This window comes from Chiloscyllium punctatum, chromosome 3 (assembly GCF_047496795.1).
Source record: "Chiloscyllium punctatum isolate Juve2018m chromosome 3, sChiPun1.3, whole genome shotgun sequence".
NCBI lineage: Eukaryota > Metazoa > Chordata > Chondrichthyes > Orectolobiformes > Hemiscylliidae > Chiloscyllium > Chiloscyllium punctatum.
Window position 1 is genome coordinate 14,089,413 of NC_092741.1, and position 17,494 is coordinate 14,106,906.

General features: G+C 41.9%; 1 protein-coding gene across 1 annotated transcript in view; it reads left to right on the forward strand.

The window, feature by feature from the left end:
* Positions 1-17,494, forward strand: part of LOC140453945 (dynein axonemal heavy chain 8-like) — a 1,117,430-nt gene that overhangs the window by 774,617 nt on the left and 325,319 nt on the right. The window contains exons 51-52 of the mRNA XM_072548819.1: positions 2,526-2,767; positions 9,338-9,478. Of these exons, the coding sequence (XP_072404920.1) occupies positions 2,526-2,767; positions 9,338-9,478 (383 nt within the window). The remainder of the gene's footprint in view (positions 1-2,525; positions 2,768-9,337; positions 9,479-17,494) is intronic.

Consider the following 17,494-nt stretch of genomic DNA (forward strand, 5'->3'; position numbering starts at 1 on the left):
ATATTTACTGCCTTTTCTTATGTTTGGGAGTCCTGTTCCATTCTAGATATCATCAAAATAGTTGTCCTTCAATGCCACCCTCTCCTTTTCCTTTATATATCAGTTATAGCCCCTTCGACCTTTCTATCTAATTTAAAGCTCCCTCTACAGCTCGAGTGATTGGATTCCCAGAACACTGGCCTCAGCACAGCTCTAATGAATCCCATCCAACCAGAACCATTCTTTTCTACCCAAGTACTGGTCCCAATGCCCCACAACCTGAAAGCCATTCCTCTGAGGTTCACCTGCCTCTCCTCTAACCTAGTTTTCAGTATCTGGTGCTCCCGATGTGGTCTTCTCTACATCGGGGGGACCAAACATAAACTCAGGGCATGTTTCGCCAAACATCTCAGCTGGGCCCACAGGGCCTGACCTAAGCTCCCAGTCACTGCCCATTTTAATTTCCCTTCCCACTCCTTTTCCAACATAACCATCGTTGGCCTCCTCCATTGCCACAGTGAATCAAACCACAAATTGGAGGAACAACACATCATCTTCCACCTGGGCAGCCTACAGCCCAGAGGACTTAACATTAAGTTCTCCAATTTCAAATAATCTCCCTTTCTATCCCCTGACTCCCTTTCCAGCCTCTCCTCCTCCCTTCCATTCCACTTACTGACCCTTCCTTCCAGCCACCAACCTGATTCATTCTTCCCATCGACCAACCAGGCTGTTCCCGCTACCTGTGATCACCTATCCCTACCTCACCACCCTGCCCCTGCCACCCCCTTTATCTGCAGGTCCCCTTACTCCCAGCCCCAGTTGTGAAGAACACCCAAAATTTTGACTTCTCCATCTTCTAATGCTGACTGGCTTGCTGTGTTGTTCCAACCTATTAGTAGAAACATCTTCTCTATGTCCACTCAGCCTGTCAATATTCTGTAAGTTTCAATGAGATTCTCCCCCAAACATCCTTTTAAACCTCATAGACTGCAGCCCCAGAGTCCTCAACCTCTCCTCATATGACAAGCACTTCATTCCCAGGATCATTCTTATAAACTTCCTGTGGAACATCTCCAATATTAACAATTCTTCCTCAGATATGGGGCCCAAACTGCTCATAATATTTCAAATGCAGTGTGACCAGAGCCTTATCCAACCTCAGCAGTACATTTCTGTCCTTGTTTTCTCGCCCTCTTAAAATTAATCCACTTTCAAATCTTTCAACTTCCCCAGTACCTTCTCCTTAGTCCAAAAAAGAGAAAATGCTGGAAAATCTCAGCAAGTCTGGCAGCATCTGTAAGAAAAGAGCTGACATTTCGAGTCTAACTGATCCTTTGTCAAAGATGCTGCCAGACTTGCTGAGATTTTCCAGCAGTTTCTCTTTTTTGGTTTCAGATTCCAGCATCTGCAGTAATTTGATTTTACCTTCTCCTTAGTGATGGTCACTACACTAACCTCTTGCCCTGACACTCTTAAAGTTCAGGTATATTGCTGGCATCTTTCCCCATGAATACTGATGCAAAGTACCTACTTAGTTTGTCCACTGTTTCTTTATTTCCATAATTATTTCTTCAGCCTAACTTTCCATCAGTCCAATGTTCACTTTTGCCTCTCCCTTACCTCTTTATATATCTAAAAAGACATTCTTGCAATCTTGTTTTATATTACTAGCTAGCTTTACCACATACTTCTTCATCTCCTCTCTTCTTGCTTTTTAAGTTGATGTCCAGTTTTAAAGTCTTCCTAATCTTCTGGCTTCTTCAGAAATGGATCAGTTCTAAGGTCTGCAGTTCTGTCATTCCAGTTGTGAATGATGATGGGCAATTAAATAACAAATGGGGTGGAGGCTCCACAAATATCCGATTCTGAATTATGGGGGAGCCCAGGGCAAGTGCAAAATATAAAGTTGAGCTTTGCAATCAAAGGAGATATTATAACAAATGATGGTTGCTTTTTACTAGTTTTTCTCCAACGATATCTTTTCAGGAGAGAGGGAATTACTTATTTCCAGCTTGGAGGCCTTTTTCTAACCAAAAGCAATTTACTGGAAGACACAGCAACTACAGTACCGGTTGCTAGGCAACCTCCAACAGAAGGTCATTTCTAATCCCCAATTATTTTCTAGCAATCATAAGTCAAAAAGCAACCTCTTGGATCTCTTTGAAAGTTCTTCTCCCAAATTCACAGTCCCTAGTTCTTTTTGACCTTTTGACTTTTAAATTTGCATGCTAAATCCTTTACAACCCAGGACTTGTCCAAATCGTCCCTTCAACACTGCTTAAAATCTATAAATATATAGTCTTCCCAATATTAATTGAGTTGGTAATTATTCCCAGCATATTTTGTTTTTAGTAACAAAGTTAATATGCTTAATTAGGAATTAAATTGTAATCATAATTACTGTAATTAAATTGAACTGTGGGATTCAGTTCAGAAATGATCAAAAATTTAGCTTGTCGCATGATTTACTGTGCAAATTAATAATATGAAACCTAGTTATTCATTGTCAGTTTTTAAATGTATTTGTACACTTTGGTTTCTAGGTGATAATATCTGGATAATTCTAGATGGTCCAGTGGACGCTATTTGGATAGAAAATCTAAATTCTGTACTGGATGATAACAAGACATTAACTTTGGCTAATGGTGACCGTATTCCCATGGCTCCTTCCTGCAAACTGCTGTTTGAGGTACACAACATTGAGAATGCATCTCCAGCCACGGTGTCCAGAATGGGAATGGTCTACATTAGCTCTTCTGCTCTCAGCTGGAAACCAATTTTGAAGGTAACAGCCTCAGCATCAAAATCCACATAGAGACTAAAAATGTTTGAAAAGAGAGGCGTTTCCAGTCACCAATGAAAAGAACAGAAAGTCTGATTCCATATTTTAAGACTTTTACTGTAACAAACAAACCAAAATCAACATATTCTAAACATATTCTAACAATGTTGCAATACACCAAGCTGAGGAAAAGATACTTCTGCATAACTTAATGAATACAATCAACATATGTATAACTCTTTTTACTATGCACCATATTTCAGGCAGCTTTAGAGAATTATAATGGAGGAAATGGTCACCGACTGTTGATCGCATTACATCAGTAATTCAGAGGATCAGTCTAATACACTGAAGCATGGTTTCAAATCCCACTCTGGTGGGTTTTTATAAACTTAGTAAATCTGGAATCTGCTGCTAGGTTTGGTATGAGTAGTCATGAGAACCATCATCGATGTTTGTGAAAATACATATGATTCATTAATGTCCTTTAGAGAAGAAAGTCTTAGTCAGTCCGGCTTTGATTTCACTGAAGATTCAGCGATATGATTAATTCTTAATTGCTATCCAAAATGGCATTGAGAATTCCCCTCAGCTTAATGGCAATTTAAGATGGCAACAAATTATGGTCTTGCTAATGATCATAACCTCTTGCCAAAATACCATGAAATATACTTCTCTAAAATGACAAGAATCATTCCTCCAAAACTCCCTCTGCCACGTGAGGGCAAAGCTTCCACTGTCCGATGATTTTTTTCTCATTCAGCCTGAGTTCTCTTGATCCAGTTTTTACCAGCAAAGCTTAGCTTCGTGAATCCCTGTTCCTTTAATCTGTTAGAGTCCTTGTGGTTTTGTCCATTTCTTTTAATACAAGCAGTTGTTTTATTTCTCCATAGCAGTAGCTGCTTTTTCTCTTTCTCTACAGCATTGTCTTTTTGTCTCTTTCTCAGTATCTTCAAAAATAGCTTTTTATATATGTTTCAAATCTAGCCAATTTAGTACATTGATAATGATACACAACACAATTAAGTTTAAGACAATAAGAAATTAGGACTGGATTTTTTTTTCTCCTCTCAAGATTAATTTTCCATTCTGTAAGATTATGGCTATTCTGACATTCATCATGTTATTGGCAAAAATGTTCAATTCCTCTCTGGCCACAGGAGAAGTGCCAGAGGACTGGAAGGCAGCCAATGTGGCACCATCATTCAAAAAGGGAGCAAGGGTTAAACCAGGAAACCACAGGCCAGTCAGTTTAATCTCAGTCATAGGAAACTATTGCAGCAGTTCTGAAGGACAGAATTAATCTGCATTTGGAGAGGCAGGGATTAATCAGCAGCAGTTTTGTTAAGGAGAGGTCAACTCTGACCAAAGTGACTGAATTTTTCAAAGGTTTTTCGATGAGGACAATGCTTTTGATGTCATCTACTTAGATTTCAGCAAGACTTTTAATAAAGTGCCATATGGAAGACGAATAACAAAGGTAAGACCCAATGGGATCTAAGCACATTGGATCCAGAATTGGTTGAGTGGCAGGAAGTAGAGGGTGATGGTTGAAGGGTGTTTTTCCACCAAGAAGTCAGTATCCAGTGGGTCCCACAGGTCAATGTTGAAGCCCTTGCTGTTTGTAGTTTATATAAATGACTTAGACAGTATGATTGATCAGTCTTCACACTTCATTCTGTGACCATGTTTAGGAATGCATTTTAATCACAAGAAACCTGACACATACACAACAAAACATACGATTTAAATCCATTCATCCCTTATCCAAATCATATACAATCTTCATCACGTTTTCTTAAATTCTTAAAGGGTTTCATCATTTTTGAATTCTAGATATGCTTATTTCACTGCAGCCCATAGGATTCAAAATGCTGAATAGCCTTCATCATCTCCGTCTCCTTTTCTACTAAAGAGTACTTCCACTGTTATTGTTTTAATTTCTTGGAAAATTACGCACTGATTTCTCTATTCCCAAATCATGACCTTGCATCAGGTCTGCACCTATTGTGAAATCACAAACATCAGTTGTTTTTTCAGAGGGTTTGATAAATTCAGGGGTGACCAACACTGATTCTTTTATTAGGATTACATTCAGCTTCTCAAAGATTGCATGGCATTTTGTTAACCTCACCATTTTTGTCTGTTTCCATAATACATCTGATAATGTTACCGCTATTATGCTGAAGCTACACACAGATTTCTGATTAAACTCACACACTCCCAAAAATCTCATGATTTCCTGTTTAGTTTTAGCAATGAGGAATTCATAGTGATAGTATTGGTATTTAATTCCACTTTGGTTTTAATAGGATGTTCATAGTATATTTCAACACAAAGACTGATGCAAGATATCTGTTTAACTTCTCTGCCATTTTTTTGTTCCTCATAACTATCTCCCCAGAATAATTTTCTAGGTGCTTACGTTCCCTTTGACCTCTCTCTTCCTTTTTATATATGTAAAGGAGCTCTTACTGGCAGGTTTTATAATCCTCACTAGTTTACCCTCATGGTTTATTTTTCTCTCTGTATTTCTGACAAAATGATCGAATTTTACATTCACTTTGGGCAGAGAGGAGTGGATGTGAGACTTGTATAGATTTTAAATAAGGGCATGAAAGCAGAGTTGACGAGAGTGTATTAGAAAATTTGATTAAATGAAAAGTCAATAGAAATATAATGGCATCCATTTAGGGAATACTGCAAAATACACACAGTAAGTAATTTCTAATGAGTAAGGAGAATTCCAAATGAAAGACACAGCCTGTGATTAACTAATAAGATTAAAGATAGGACCAAACATAAAATAAAAGCATATCACTGTGCATGCCAGAAGATTGATTAATATATAAAGAAAAGCAAAGAGTTATAGAGTAATAAAGCACAGAAACAGATCCGTTGGTCCAACTTGTATATGCTGACCATGTATCATAAACTGATCTAGTCTCATTTGCCAGCATTTGGCCCATATTGATGTAAACATCCACATGCCTTTAAACTGTTGTAATTATATCTGCTTCCACCACCACCTCTGGCAACTCATTCCATTCATGCACCAAGGTGATGATGCTGTTGCTTTAAAAGATTATTTTGTCCTGGGTTTTTTTCAAGAGAGGTTATAAGGCAGAGGTACGGAGCTAGCTGCTGAAGACACCTTGAAAAAACAGCATAGGAGGCCTTGATTATTTTTTAAGAGCCTGAATGGGTATGGCCAGCTCTCACAGATCCAGATTTCTGGATTTTGGTTTTTGAAGTAGCTATCAGAAGCTGTTTGGGGTCTCAGAAGAGTTGAAGTTTCAGCGAATGATTTCTAGCTGCTACTTTCTCTGAAATGTCTCTTGATATTGCTTTCTCCTGGACTGAAGAAACACGTGTAAGAATCTTGTCAGAATTTTCCTATTTACCAAGAAGTTTGTTTATGGAATGTTATGACATTGGAACAGTTAATTAGTCTTTAGTACTGTATCTATTATTCAGTTAGGTTTTCCAATACTTAAGTTTTTCTAAATACCTCTTTCTTTTGTTAGTATCTTAACAAAAATATTTAAATAAATTGTGTTTTGCTTAAAGCTAAGTAATTGACCAGTCACATTGCATTTGCGACAAGAACTTCACATCAACATTTAAGAGAAATTTAGGGTCAAAGCTACCTTCTTAAAATATTTTGAGGGAGTCTGATCTGGTCCATAACACCTCTGTCTGTGTGAAAAAGAATGATGAAAGAACTAATAAAATGAGTACAAGAAAAAACTAACCAGAAATATCAAAACAGTAAGATTATGTATCAAAAAATACAGATAATAATGTGAGCGTTGGTTCGAAATAAAGTGAATCTGGAAATTTAATATTGGAAAAATGGTGAAATAGCAGATGGCTTGAAAAGGTACTTTGCATCAGTATTCAAGATAGTGGATACTAGTAACATCTCAGAAGCAGTAATAAATCAGGAATGGGAAGTGATGTTCAAGTCAAGAACTTAGTGATAATGTCATTGGACTAGTGATCCAGACATGCTAGGTTATGGCCTCCGATGCCATCATGGCAAATTATGACATTTGAACTCATCAAAAAACATGCAGAACAGTCTGAGCTCCTCTCCCTGCATCACTCTGAGATCCTCTCCCAGTCCCACAGAGATCCCCTCTCCCTGTCCCACTGTGTGCCCCTCTCTTTGCCCCATTGTGAGCCCCTCTCCCTGCCCCACTGTGAGCCCCTCTCCCTGTCCCACTGTGAGCCCCTCTTCCTGTCCCACTGTGAGTTCCTCTCCCTATCCCACTGTGAGTTCCTCTTCCTGTTTCACTATCAGCTCCTCTTCCTTTCCCACCGTGAGCTTCTCTGCCAGTCCCACAGTGAGCTATTCTTCCTGTCCCACTGTGAGATCCTCTCCCTATCCCACTGTGAGCCCTTCTCCCTGTCCCACTGTGAGTTCCTCTTACTATCCCACTGTGAGTTCCTCTCCCTATCCCACTGTGAGTTCCTCTTCCTGTTTCACTATCAGCTCCTCTTCCTTTCCCACCGTGAGCTTCTCTGCCAGTCCCACAGTGAGCTATTCTTCCTGTCCCACTGTGAGATCCTCTCCCTATCCCACTGTGAGCCCTTCTCCCTGTCCCACTGTGAGTTCCTCTTACTATCCCACAGTGAGTTTCTCTTCCTGTTTCACTATCAGCTCCTCTTCCTTTCCCACCGTGAGCTTCTCTGCCAGTCCCACAGTGAGCTCCTCTCCCTGTCCCACAGTGAGCTCTTCTTCCTGTCCCACTGTGAGCATCTCTTCCTGTCCCACTGTGAGATCCTCTCCCTGTTCCACTATGAGTTCCAGTTAGTCTGACCTCAGTGGGGGGAAAATGCTGGAGTCAATTATAAAGGATGAAATTACAACACATCTGGATAGCAGTAACAGGATAGGTCAGAGTCAGCATGGATTTATGAAGGGAAGTCATGCTTGACAAATTTTCTGGAATTGTTTGAGGATGTAACTCTGAAGATGGACAAGGGAGATCCAGTGGATGCAGTATACCTGGACTTTCAGAAAGCCTTTGATAAAGTCCCACATGGGAGGTTAGTGACCAAAATTAGGGCACATGGTATTAGGGGCAAAATATTGACATGAATTGAAAATTGGTTGGCTGACAGGAAACGAAGAATAGAGATAAACGGCTCCCTTTCGGAATGGCAGGCGGTGACCAGTGGTGTGTCGCAGGGATCAGTGCTGGGACCGCAGCTTTTTACAATGTACATTAATGATATAGATGAAGGTATTAAAAGTAATATAAGCAAATTTGCTGATGACAAAAAGCTGGGTGGCAGGGTGAAATGTGAGGAGGATGTTAGGAGAATACAGGGTGACCTGGACCCGCTAGGGTGACTGGACGGATGCATGGCAGATGCAGTTTAATGTGGATAAATGTGTGTTTATCCACTTTGGTGGCAAGAACAGGAAGGCAGATTACTACCTAAATGGAGTCAAGTTAGGTAAAGGAGCAGTACAACGAGACCTAGGTGTTCTTGTACATCAGTCAATGAAAGCAAACATGCAGATACAGCAGGTAGTGAAGAAAGCTAATAGAATGCTGGCCTTAATAACAAGAGGGATTGAGTATAGAAGCAAAGAGGTTCTTCTGCAGCTGTACAGGGCCCTGGTGAGACCACACCTGGAGTACTTTGTGCAGTTCTGGTCTCCAAATTTGAGGAAAGACATTCTGGCTATTGAGGGAGTGCAGCATAGGTTCACGAGGTCAATTCCCGGAATGGCGGGACTATCTTACACTGAAAGATTGGAGCGACTGGGCTTGTATACCCTTGAGTTTAGAAGGCTGAGAGGGGATCTTCACCCAGAGAGTGGTGGGTGTGTGAAAGGCTCTGCCCCAGAAGGCTGTGGAGGCCAAGTCGCTGGATACTTTCGAGAAAGAGTTGGATAGAGCTCTTAAGGATAGTGGAATCAAGGGTTATGGGGATAGGCAGGAACAGGATACTGATTGAGGATGATCAGCCATGATCATAATGAATGGTGGTGCTGGCTCAAAGGGCAGAATGGCTTACTCCTGCACCTATTGTCTATTGTCTTCCTGTATATTTATGAGTTCCTCTTCCTGTTCCACTGTGAGGCCTTCTACAGAACAATAAATGTGAACCCTTGACTCTGCTTTTTGTCCACTGTTGCTGCCAGATCTCTTGGCTTGTCCAGGCATTTCTCTTTTTGTTTCAGATTTCTACTGTCTGCAGTTTTGTATATTTTTTTACCTCAGTGTTTAACTTCCATGCCAACTTTTATCCAAAAAGGAAAGATATGTACCCCCTTACACATTAACATATTAAATTAAGTTGCTTCATTTAAAAATTATTTGTAAATTTTATTTGAAGTTTAGACTCATCAAGTTATATCTGTGTATTCAAGTTTCTAAACTCTTTTTGCTTTTTTTGCTGCTATCCATTAAAATATGACAAGAAAATTAGTAAATGCAGGTGAATAGTGTATTAATGTATCTTGCTTATCTACTATATTTTAGCTGATGAACTATGGTCTGAATTATGCCTCTTCTTTCATTATCCTGAAAGTTTCTATGTTTTGATTTGCAGGCTTGGTTGAACAAACGCATTCCTTGGGAGGCAGAGATTCTACAAAGCTTGTATGATGCATCCTTTGAAGATTCTTATCAGTACATGAAATTAAATCTACATCCAGTTATGGAGCTGCTTGAGTGTAACTACATTGTGCAGGTTAGAAACATTTCTTTAAAATCAGCTTTGTTATAAAAATTGTTTTTACACAACCCAGACTCCTTTAGTACTATTTTTGAGCACATTTTGTCACAGCAATAGTGCAGATTTATTCAAGTTGGGGTCACAATGCTGTGCAGCCAGATATTACTTTGTAAGTTCTCACCACTAATTCTGGACACCATAAAGTTTCCTGGCTTCAGGTCAAACATGGGCAAGGAAAGCTCTGGCTAATTACAAACTCCTATTCTCTTTCAGCTGATCAATCAATACTTTTCCATATCAAGTGAACACAAACATTTTCAAGTTGCAGCTTAGCAACTGAACAATGAGCTTTAGAAACAAGGTGACCCCTCTTTGAGATTTGAGTATCTTTAAGGTTATGATTGAGAGTAAAGGAATGAATCTTTATTCCAACTTTTGCAATAAGACGGTTTCAAACAACTCCTGTATCATGAAGTGAGATGAAGTAGCTGCAGCTTGTTTAGGGTCTCAGGAATATCATTAATGAAACAAACTAGCGTCAAATCAATGTAGAATACAACAGGTTATTTATGCAAGATGACAAAGGGCACTGTAAAACCAGTTCATCAACGTATAGATTCCTTTAACTGAGCAAAGGTTTATTGAGATAAAGCATTAGCATCATGTTAGTTGGCACAAGATAGAAGAGGGACAGAAAGAGGTCACGCCACTGTAGATTTTTAAAACTCATTCAGGAGCTGCGGGCACTGCTGGCTGAGTCAGCTTTTCTTGCCCACCCCAAGTTGACCTTGAGAAGGCGGTTATGAGCTGCCTTCTGAGAAAGGATGTCCTTGGTATATTTTTTAATGAAGTGAACTTAAGCTGAGATTTGAAGTTGATCTATGGACTGTGAGCAGCAACTTGTTTCAATAGAAGAGGAGAAGGAACAAACTGTTATTTGTTTATGGGGCTTGGCCTGGAAATTAATTGCAACTTGGTTCTTATTCAAAGTGCTCTATAAATGTTTCAGCTCCAGAGAGGCATTATGCTCAAGCAGGTAACTGGGACCTCATGGGGAAACAGCCAGTCTGGTATGGAGAGGCCAGAGATAGAAGTGATTTATGGACTGTGTTTGAGTCAGAAGGATTGTGTCTGTGAAAGCTACAGGATGGAGGTTTGATTATTCCCTTGTTGCTCTCCCATTGTCAGCGTATGGGAAGTTCAGGGAATAAAGCTGCAGTTTTAAGTTTAAAGTGAATATTCCTCAGGGCCTGCTGGAAGCTAGTTGCATGCATCGGCTTCTTCAGAAACCATGCAAGATACAATTCCACATGCCTGTGAGGGGACGGGGGGTGGAGTCTGCTTCAGTGAACTGCCCAGTTACATCTCAGTTATTTATTTTTCTTTTGATTCATCCCTTAACTGTGTCTGCTTGTCTATCTGAGTTTGTGTGAGACTGGGGGCTAGAATCAATATTGATGTGTTTAATTATAGGTATGAATTGGATTATCTTGAGGTTTAACTTTGCTCTGATAGAGCTACTATTTTATCAATAAATTATTACATCTTTTGTTTACACAACAATTCTGGTGTCTGGTTTCAGTTATTCACAAAGTGTGGTACTTGTTATTCAAAACGTTTGGTTAGGAACCATAGGGGTCAATTTTGAGGGGCATTGAGGATTTTAACGTTACTGTGTTGTGAATGCAGGAACAAGGAGGCTGATTTGATTTGGTTGTCTAACTCCATGTCCTAACATGGCATCACACTGCTTCATAAACCACCTGTCCAGCCAACTGAGCTAAACCAACCCGCTATGACCACCAGTAAGATCCGCTGCCACAGTGATTGAGGCCATGGATGATGAGACGATAACGGCAATGCCGTCTTACTAATGTGCAGGATTCACAAGCTCCTGCTTTCTCATCAATCTGGGAGTCCACATTCAGCTACCAAAAGTAGCTCCTGACTATCTCCTTCATTCACACCATGTCAAGAGACCCTTAGTGTACTTGTTCTAGCACTTTACCTGTTAATGGGGGAGGAATCACAACTCTTCCCCTCCACATTAAACACCCTGCCCATCTCCTGGACAGGTAAGAGTGTAATTCTGGGTGATTTCCATGACTGGTCCTCCTCACTCAGGACTAAGTCTTCCCCTTGGCTCAAGGTGAGGTCTTTCCAAGTAGCGTCCACACCTGATTCTCTGACACTGGTACCATATTTTCCTGGGAAAAGTACATCATTTTCAGATTCCAGCTGAAATCTTTATTCCCTATTAGTGGCAGCCACAACAGGGCATCTGCATTCACATGCTTCTCCATCTGTTGGTATTTGTTCTTGTATGAGTAGGCTGGCAGACCCAGTGCCTACCTCTCCGAGTTTGCTGTCACTATTGCTGATGTAAACAGGCTAAAAATGGAGGTTAGCAGTCTGTGTCTGTCAGTAACATGAAGTACCTCCCTTGAAGGAAATGGTTGAACTTCTTAACACTGAATACAATGTTCAATCCTTCCTTTTCCACTTGAGCATAATTATCCTCTGTCTTCATTCGTGACCTTGATGTGAACAAAGTGGGCTTTTCCTCTCCATTTGATAAGATGTGTGATAGTACAGCATCAACCCCATAAGGCAAGGTGTCACACACTAAACTGCAGTGGCAACTATAAGCCTCCTCACATTCCTGGGTCCATTTCTACGGATGCCCTTCTCCCGGCAACCGATGCGTGAGTTTTAGCAAAGTTGCCAGATCAGACACAAACTTGCAACAGTAATTTACAAGTCCCAAGAATGAATGCAGTTGAGGCACAGTCCCTGGTCTAAGGGCTTTCACGATAGCCTCCACCTATTGGGCATCTTGACTCGAATCTCACCATCGATTTCACAGCCCAGGTATTCTATACAGTTTTTTTAAAAAACTCATATTTCTCCATTTTTACTTGTAAGCCATGCTCCTGCAACCTTTTTAAATATTTCTTCTTAATTTTTCATATGCTTCTCTTCAGAGGATCCATTATTCAAAATATTGTCCAGATAACACTGGATACCTGGCAACCCACTTAATATTTGATCCATGGCCCTCTTGAACACAGCTGATGATGATGTGATGACAAATGGATGTTGTTTCTACAGACCAGTCCCTGTGCGTCACTATTGTCAGAGGTGGCTTTGACTCCTTTGTAACCCTGATCTGTAGGTAGGCCTGTGACAGATCCATTTTTGAAAATTTCTTTTCCTCTGCCAGTCCACTGAATAGGTCTTCTAGGTGCAGAAGGGGTGATTGATCCACACTCAGGACTAAGATGATCATGACATTAAAGTCACCACAAATTCTCACCATGCCATAAGACCATAAGAAATTGAGCTGAAATTAGGCCATTCGGCCCATCGAGTCTGCTCCGCTAATCAATCATGGCTGATACATTTCTCAACCCCATCCTCCCACCTTCTCCCTGTAATCTTTGATTCCTTTAACAATCAAGAACCTGTCTATCTCTGTCTTAAATATACTCAATGACCTGGCCTCCACAGCCATCTGTGGCAATGAATTCCATAGATTCATCACTCTTTAGCTCGGAGAAAGTGAGGATTGCAGATGCTGGAGATCAGAGTCAAAAAGTGTGGTGCTGGAAAAGCGCAGCATCTGAGGAGCAGGAGAATTGATGTTTCGGGCATAAGACTTTCATCAGGAATGTGGGGAGTTCGTGGTTGTTGAGGGAGTTGGGGGAGGAAAAGGACTGACAGATAATTGGAAAGGTGGGGATGGGGGCAAGGTAGCTGGGAATGAAATAGGTAGATGCAGGTTGGTTGTGATAGGTCAAAGGGGAGGGTGGACCAGATGGACAGGAAGGAAAATGGACAGCAGGACAGTTGAAGACGGTGGTGCCGATCTGGGATGAGGTGGGGGGAGGAGAGATGAGGAAACTGGTGAAATTGACATTGGTCCCACATGGTTGGATGGTTCCAAGGTGGAAGATGTGCTCCTCCTCCAGTTGTCAGGTAGCTTGTCAGTGGACGAGGCCCAGGACTTGGATGTCCTTGGCAGAGTGGGAGGGGAAGTTGAAGTGGTCAGGGCTGTTTGGTGCGGTGTCCCAGAGATATTCCCTGAAAGGTGTGTGTCTGTGTCAGAGATGTTCCCTGAAATATTCCACAAGTTGCTATCCTGTCTCCCTAATGTAGAGGAAACCACACTGAGAGCAATAGACACAGTAGATGAGGTATTTGGATGTGCAGGATGTCAAAAGATCCTTTGGGGCCACCTACAAACAGACCCCACCAGCAGAGATATATTTCCCTCCCCATCCCTATCAGCATTCCACAGAGACCATTTCCTTAGTGAATTCTTTGCTCGGGCTACTTTCCCCATCAACCCACTCTCCACCCCCGGCACCTTCTCTTGCCACTGCAAAAAGTGAAAAACCTGTGCCCACATCCTCCCCTCACCTCCATCCAAGGCGCCAAATGATTCTTCCACATCTGGCAGAGACCTTCCAGCACATTCAAGCACCTCATCTATAAGACCATAAGACATAGGAGTGGAAGTAAGGCCATTCAGCCCATCGAATCCACTCCACCATTCAATCATGGCTGATGGGCATTTCAACTCCACTTACCCACATTCTCCCCGTAGCCCTTAATTCCTTGTGACATCAAGAATTTATCAATCTCTGCCTTGAAGCCATTTAGCATCCCGGCTTCCACTGCACTCTGCGGCAATGAATTCCACAGGCCCACCACTCTCTGGCTGAAGAAATGTCTCCGCATTTCTGTTCTGAATTTACCCCCTTTAATTCTCAGGCTGTGTCCACGGGTCCTAGTCTCCTCGCCTAATGGAAACAATTTCCTAGTGTCCACCCTTTCCAAGCCATGTATTATCTATTAGACCTCCCCTTAATCTTCTAAACTCCAATGAATACAATCCCAGGATCCTCAGCCATTCCTCGTATGTTAGACCTACCATTCCAGGGATCATCCGTGTGAATCTCCGCTGGACACGCTCCAGTGCCAGTATGTTCTTCCTGAGGTGTGGGACCAAAACTGGACACAGTACTCCAAATGGGGCCTAACCAGAGCTTTATAAAGTCTCAGTAGCACAACGGTGCTTTTATATTCCAACCCTCTGAGATAAATGACAACATTGCATTCGCTTTCTTAATCACGGACTCAACCTGCATGTTTACCTTTAGAGAATCCTCGACTAGCACTCCCAGATCCCTTTGTACTTTGGCTTTATGAATTTTCTCACCGTTTAGAAAGTAGTCCATGCTTGTATTCTTTTTTCCAAAGTGCAAGACCTCGCATTTGCTCACATTGAATTCCATCAGCCATTTCCTGGACCACTCTCCCAAGCTGTCTAGATCCTTCTGCAGCCTCCCCACTTCTTCAGTACTACCTGCCTGTCCACCTAACTTCGTATCTTCGTAACTTCGCTAGAATTACGCCAGTCCCTTCATCCAGATCATTAATATATAACGTGAACAGCTGCGGCCCCAACACTGAACCCTGCAGGACACTGCTTGTCACCGGCTGCCATTCCGAAAAAAAATCCTTTGTCTCCAACTCTCTGCCTTCTGTCAGACAGCCAATCCTCAATCCATACCAGTAGCTCACCTTGAACACCATGGGCCTTCACCTTGCTCAGCAGCCTCTGGTGTGGCATCTTATCAAAGGCCTTTTGGAAATCTAGATAGACCACATCCACTGGGTTTCCCTGGTCTAACCTACTTGTCACCTCTTCAAAAAATTCCAGCAGGTTTGTCAGGCATGACCTCCCCTTACTAAATCCATGTTGATTTGTTCTAATCTGACCCTGCTCTTCCAAGAATTTAGAAACCTCATCCTTAATGATGGATTCTAGAATTTTACTAACAACCGAGGTTAGGCTAATTGGCCTGTAATTTTCCATCTTTTATCTTGCATCTACTGTGTCCGTTGCTCTCGATGTGGTCTCCTCTACATCAGGGAGACAGGATGGCAACTTGTGGAATATTTCAGGGAACATCTCTGACACACGCACACACCAAACAACTCCACTCCCCCATGGCCGACCACTTCAACTCCCCCTCCCACTCCACCAAGGACATGCAGGTCCTGGGCCTCCTCCACCACCAAATCTAAGCCATATGATGGCTGGAGGAAGGATGCCTCATCTTCTGTCTGGGGCCCTCCACGACACAACATCAATATCAGTTTACTCATGTCCCCTCATCCCAGACCCAACCCTCCAACTTGGCACCACCCTCTTGACTTTTCCTTCTTCCTTTCCACCTATCCACACCGCCCACCCCACTGGCCTATCACTAGCATCCCCCACCTCATCTACCTATCTCCCTCTCACCTACCTTTCCCCCTACCTTCCTATTTATCTCTAAGACCCCTTTACCACCCCCCCCCCCCACATTCCTGATGAAGGGCTTATGCCTGACATGTCTATTTTCCTGCTCCTCAGATGCTGCCTGACCTGCGATGCTTTTCCAGTGCCACACTTTTCGACCTCTCTATTGCTGAAGAAGTTTCTCCTCATCTCTGTTCTAAAGGCTCTTCCCTTTACTCTAAGGCTCTGCCCTTGGGACCTAGTCTATCCTGCTAATGGAAACATCTTCTCAATGTTCACTCTATTCTGTCTTTTCAGTATTCTGTACATATCAATTAAATCTCCCACCCCCCCACCCATCCTTCTAAACTCCATTGAGTATTGACGCAGAGTCCTCAAATGTTCCTCATATGTTAAGCCTTTAATTTCTGGGATTAATCACATGTACCTCCTCAGTTCCTAAGATATGTGACCCAAGATTGCTCACAATATTCTAAGTGTAGTCTGATCAGAGCCTTATGATACCTCAAAAATACATTCCTGCATTTATATTCTTGTCCTGTTGAAATAAATACTAATATTGTGTCCAAAACTAGAGGGCATAATTTCAGTGAGGGGGGGAAGATATAAAAGGGACCTAAAGGGCATCTTTTTCACGTGGATAGTGGTACGTGTATGGAATCAGCTGCCAGAGGAAGTGATGGAGGCTGGTATAATTACAACACTTAAAGGGTATCTGGATGGGTATATGAATAGGAAGGGTTTGCAGGGATATGGGCCAAATGCTGGCAAATGGGACTAGATTTGTATAGGATATCTGGTTGGCATGGACGAATTGAACCAAAGGGTCTGATTTGTTTTGTATATCTCTATGACAGTATGACACAATTGTTTTGCCATCCTAACTATCGACTCAACCTGCAAGGTTACCTTCAGAGAATCCTGGAGTAGGACTCCCAATTCCCTTTGCTCTTCCGACACTTGAATTTTCTCCCTTTTTAGAAATAGTCTCTGTCTCTATTCTTCCTACCAAACTGCATAATCTCACACTTTCCTATGCTGTATTCTATCTGCCACTTCTTTGCCCGCTTTCCTAACCTGTCCAAATCCTTCTGCAGCCTCCTGCCTCCTGACTCCTCAATGCTGCCTGACTCTTTATCTATTTCTGTATCATTTGCAAACGTAGCCAGAATGCCCTCAATTCCTTCATCTAGATCATTAATGTATAAAGTGAAAGGTTATGGTCCCAACATTAACCCTTGTGGAACACCATTTGTCACCAGCTGCCACCCTGAGAAGGACCCTTTCATCCCCACTCTCTACTTTCTGCCAGACAGCCAGTCCATGCTAGTACTTTAACCCCATGGGCTCTTATCTTACTCAGCAGCCTCCTGATCAACATCTTGTCAAAGGCCTTCTGGAAGTCCAAGTAGATAACATCCATCGGCCCTCCTTGGTCTAAACTGCTCATTACCTCCTCAAAGAATTCTAACAGATTTGTCAGGCAGGATGTCCCCTTGATGAAACTATATTGACTTTGCCCTATTTTACCGTGCACTTCCAAGTATTCAGAAAACTCAGCCTTCATAATGAACTTCAAAATCTGACCAATGACCAAGGTCAGGCTAATCAGCCTGTAATTTTCCATCTTTTGCCTTACTCCCTTCATAAACAGGGGGATTACATTAATGATTTTACAGTCCTCTGGGACCTTTCCTGACTCTAGTGATTCCTGCAAG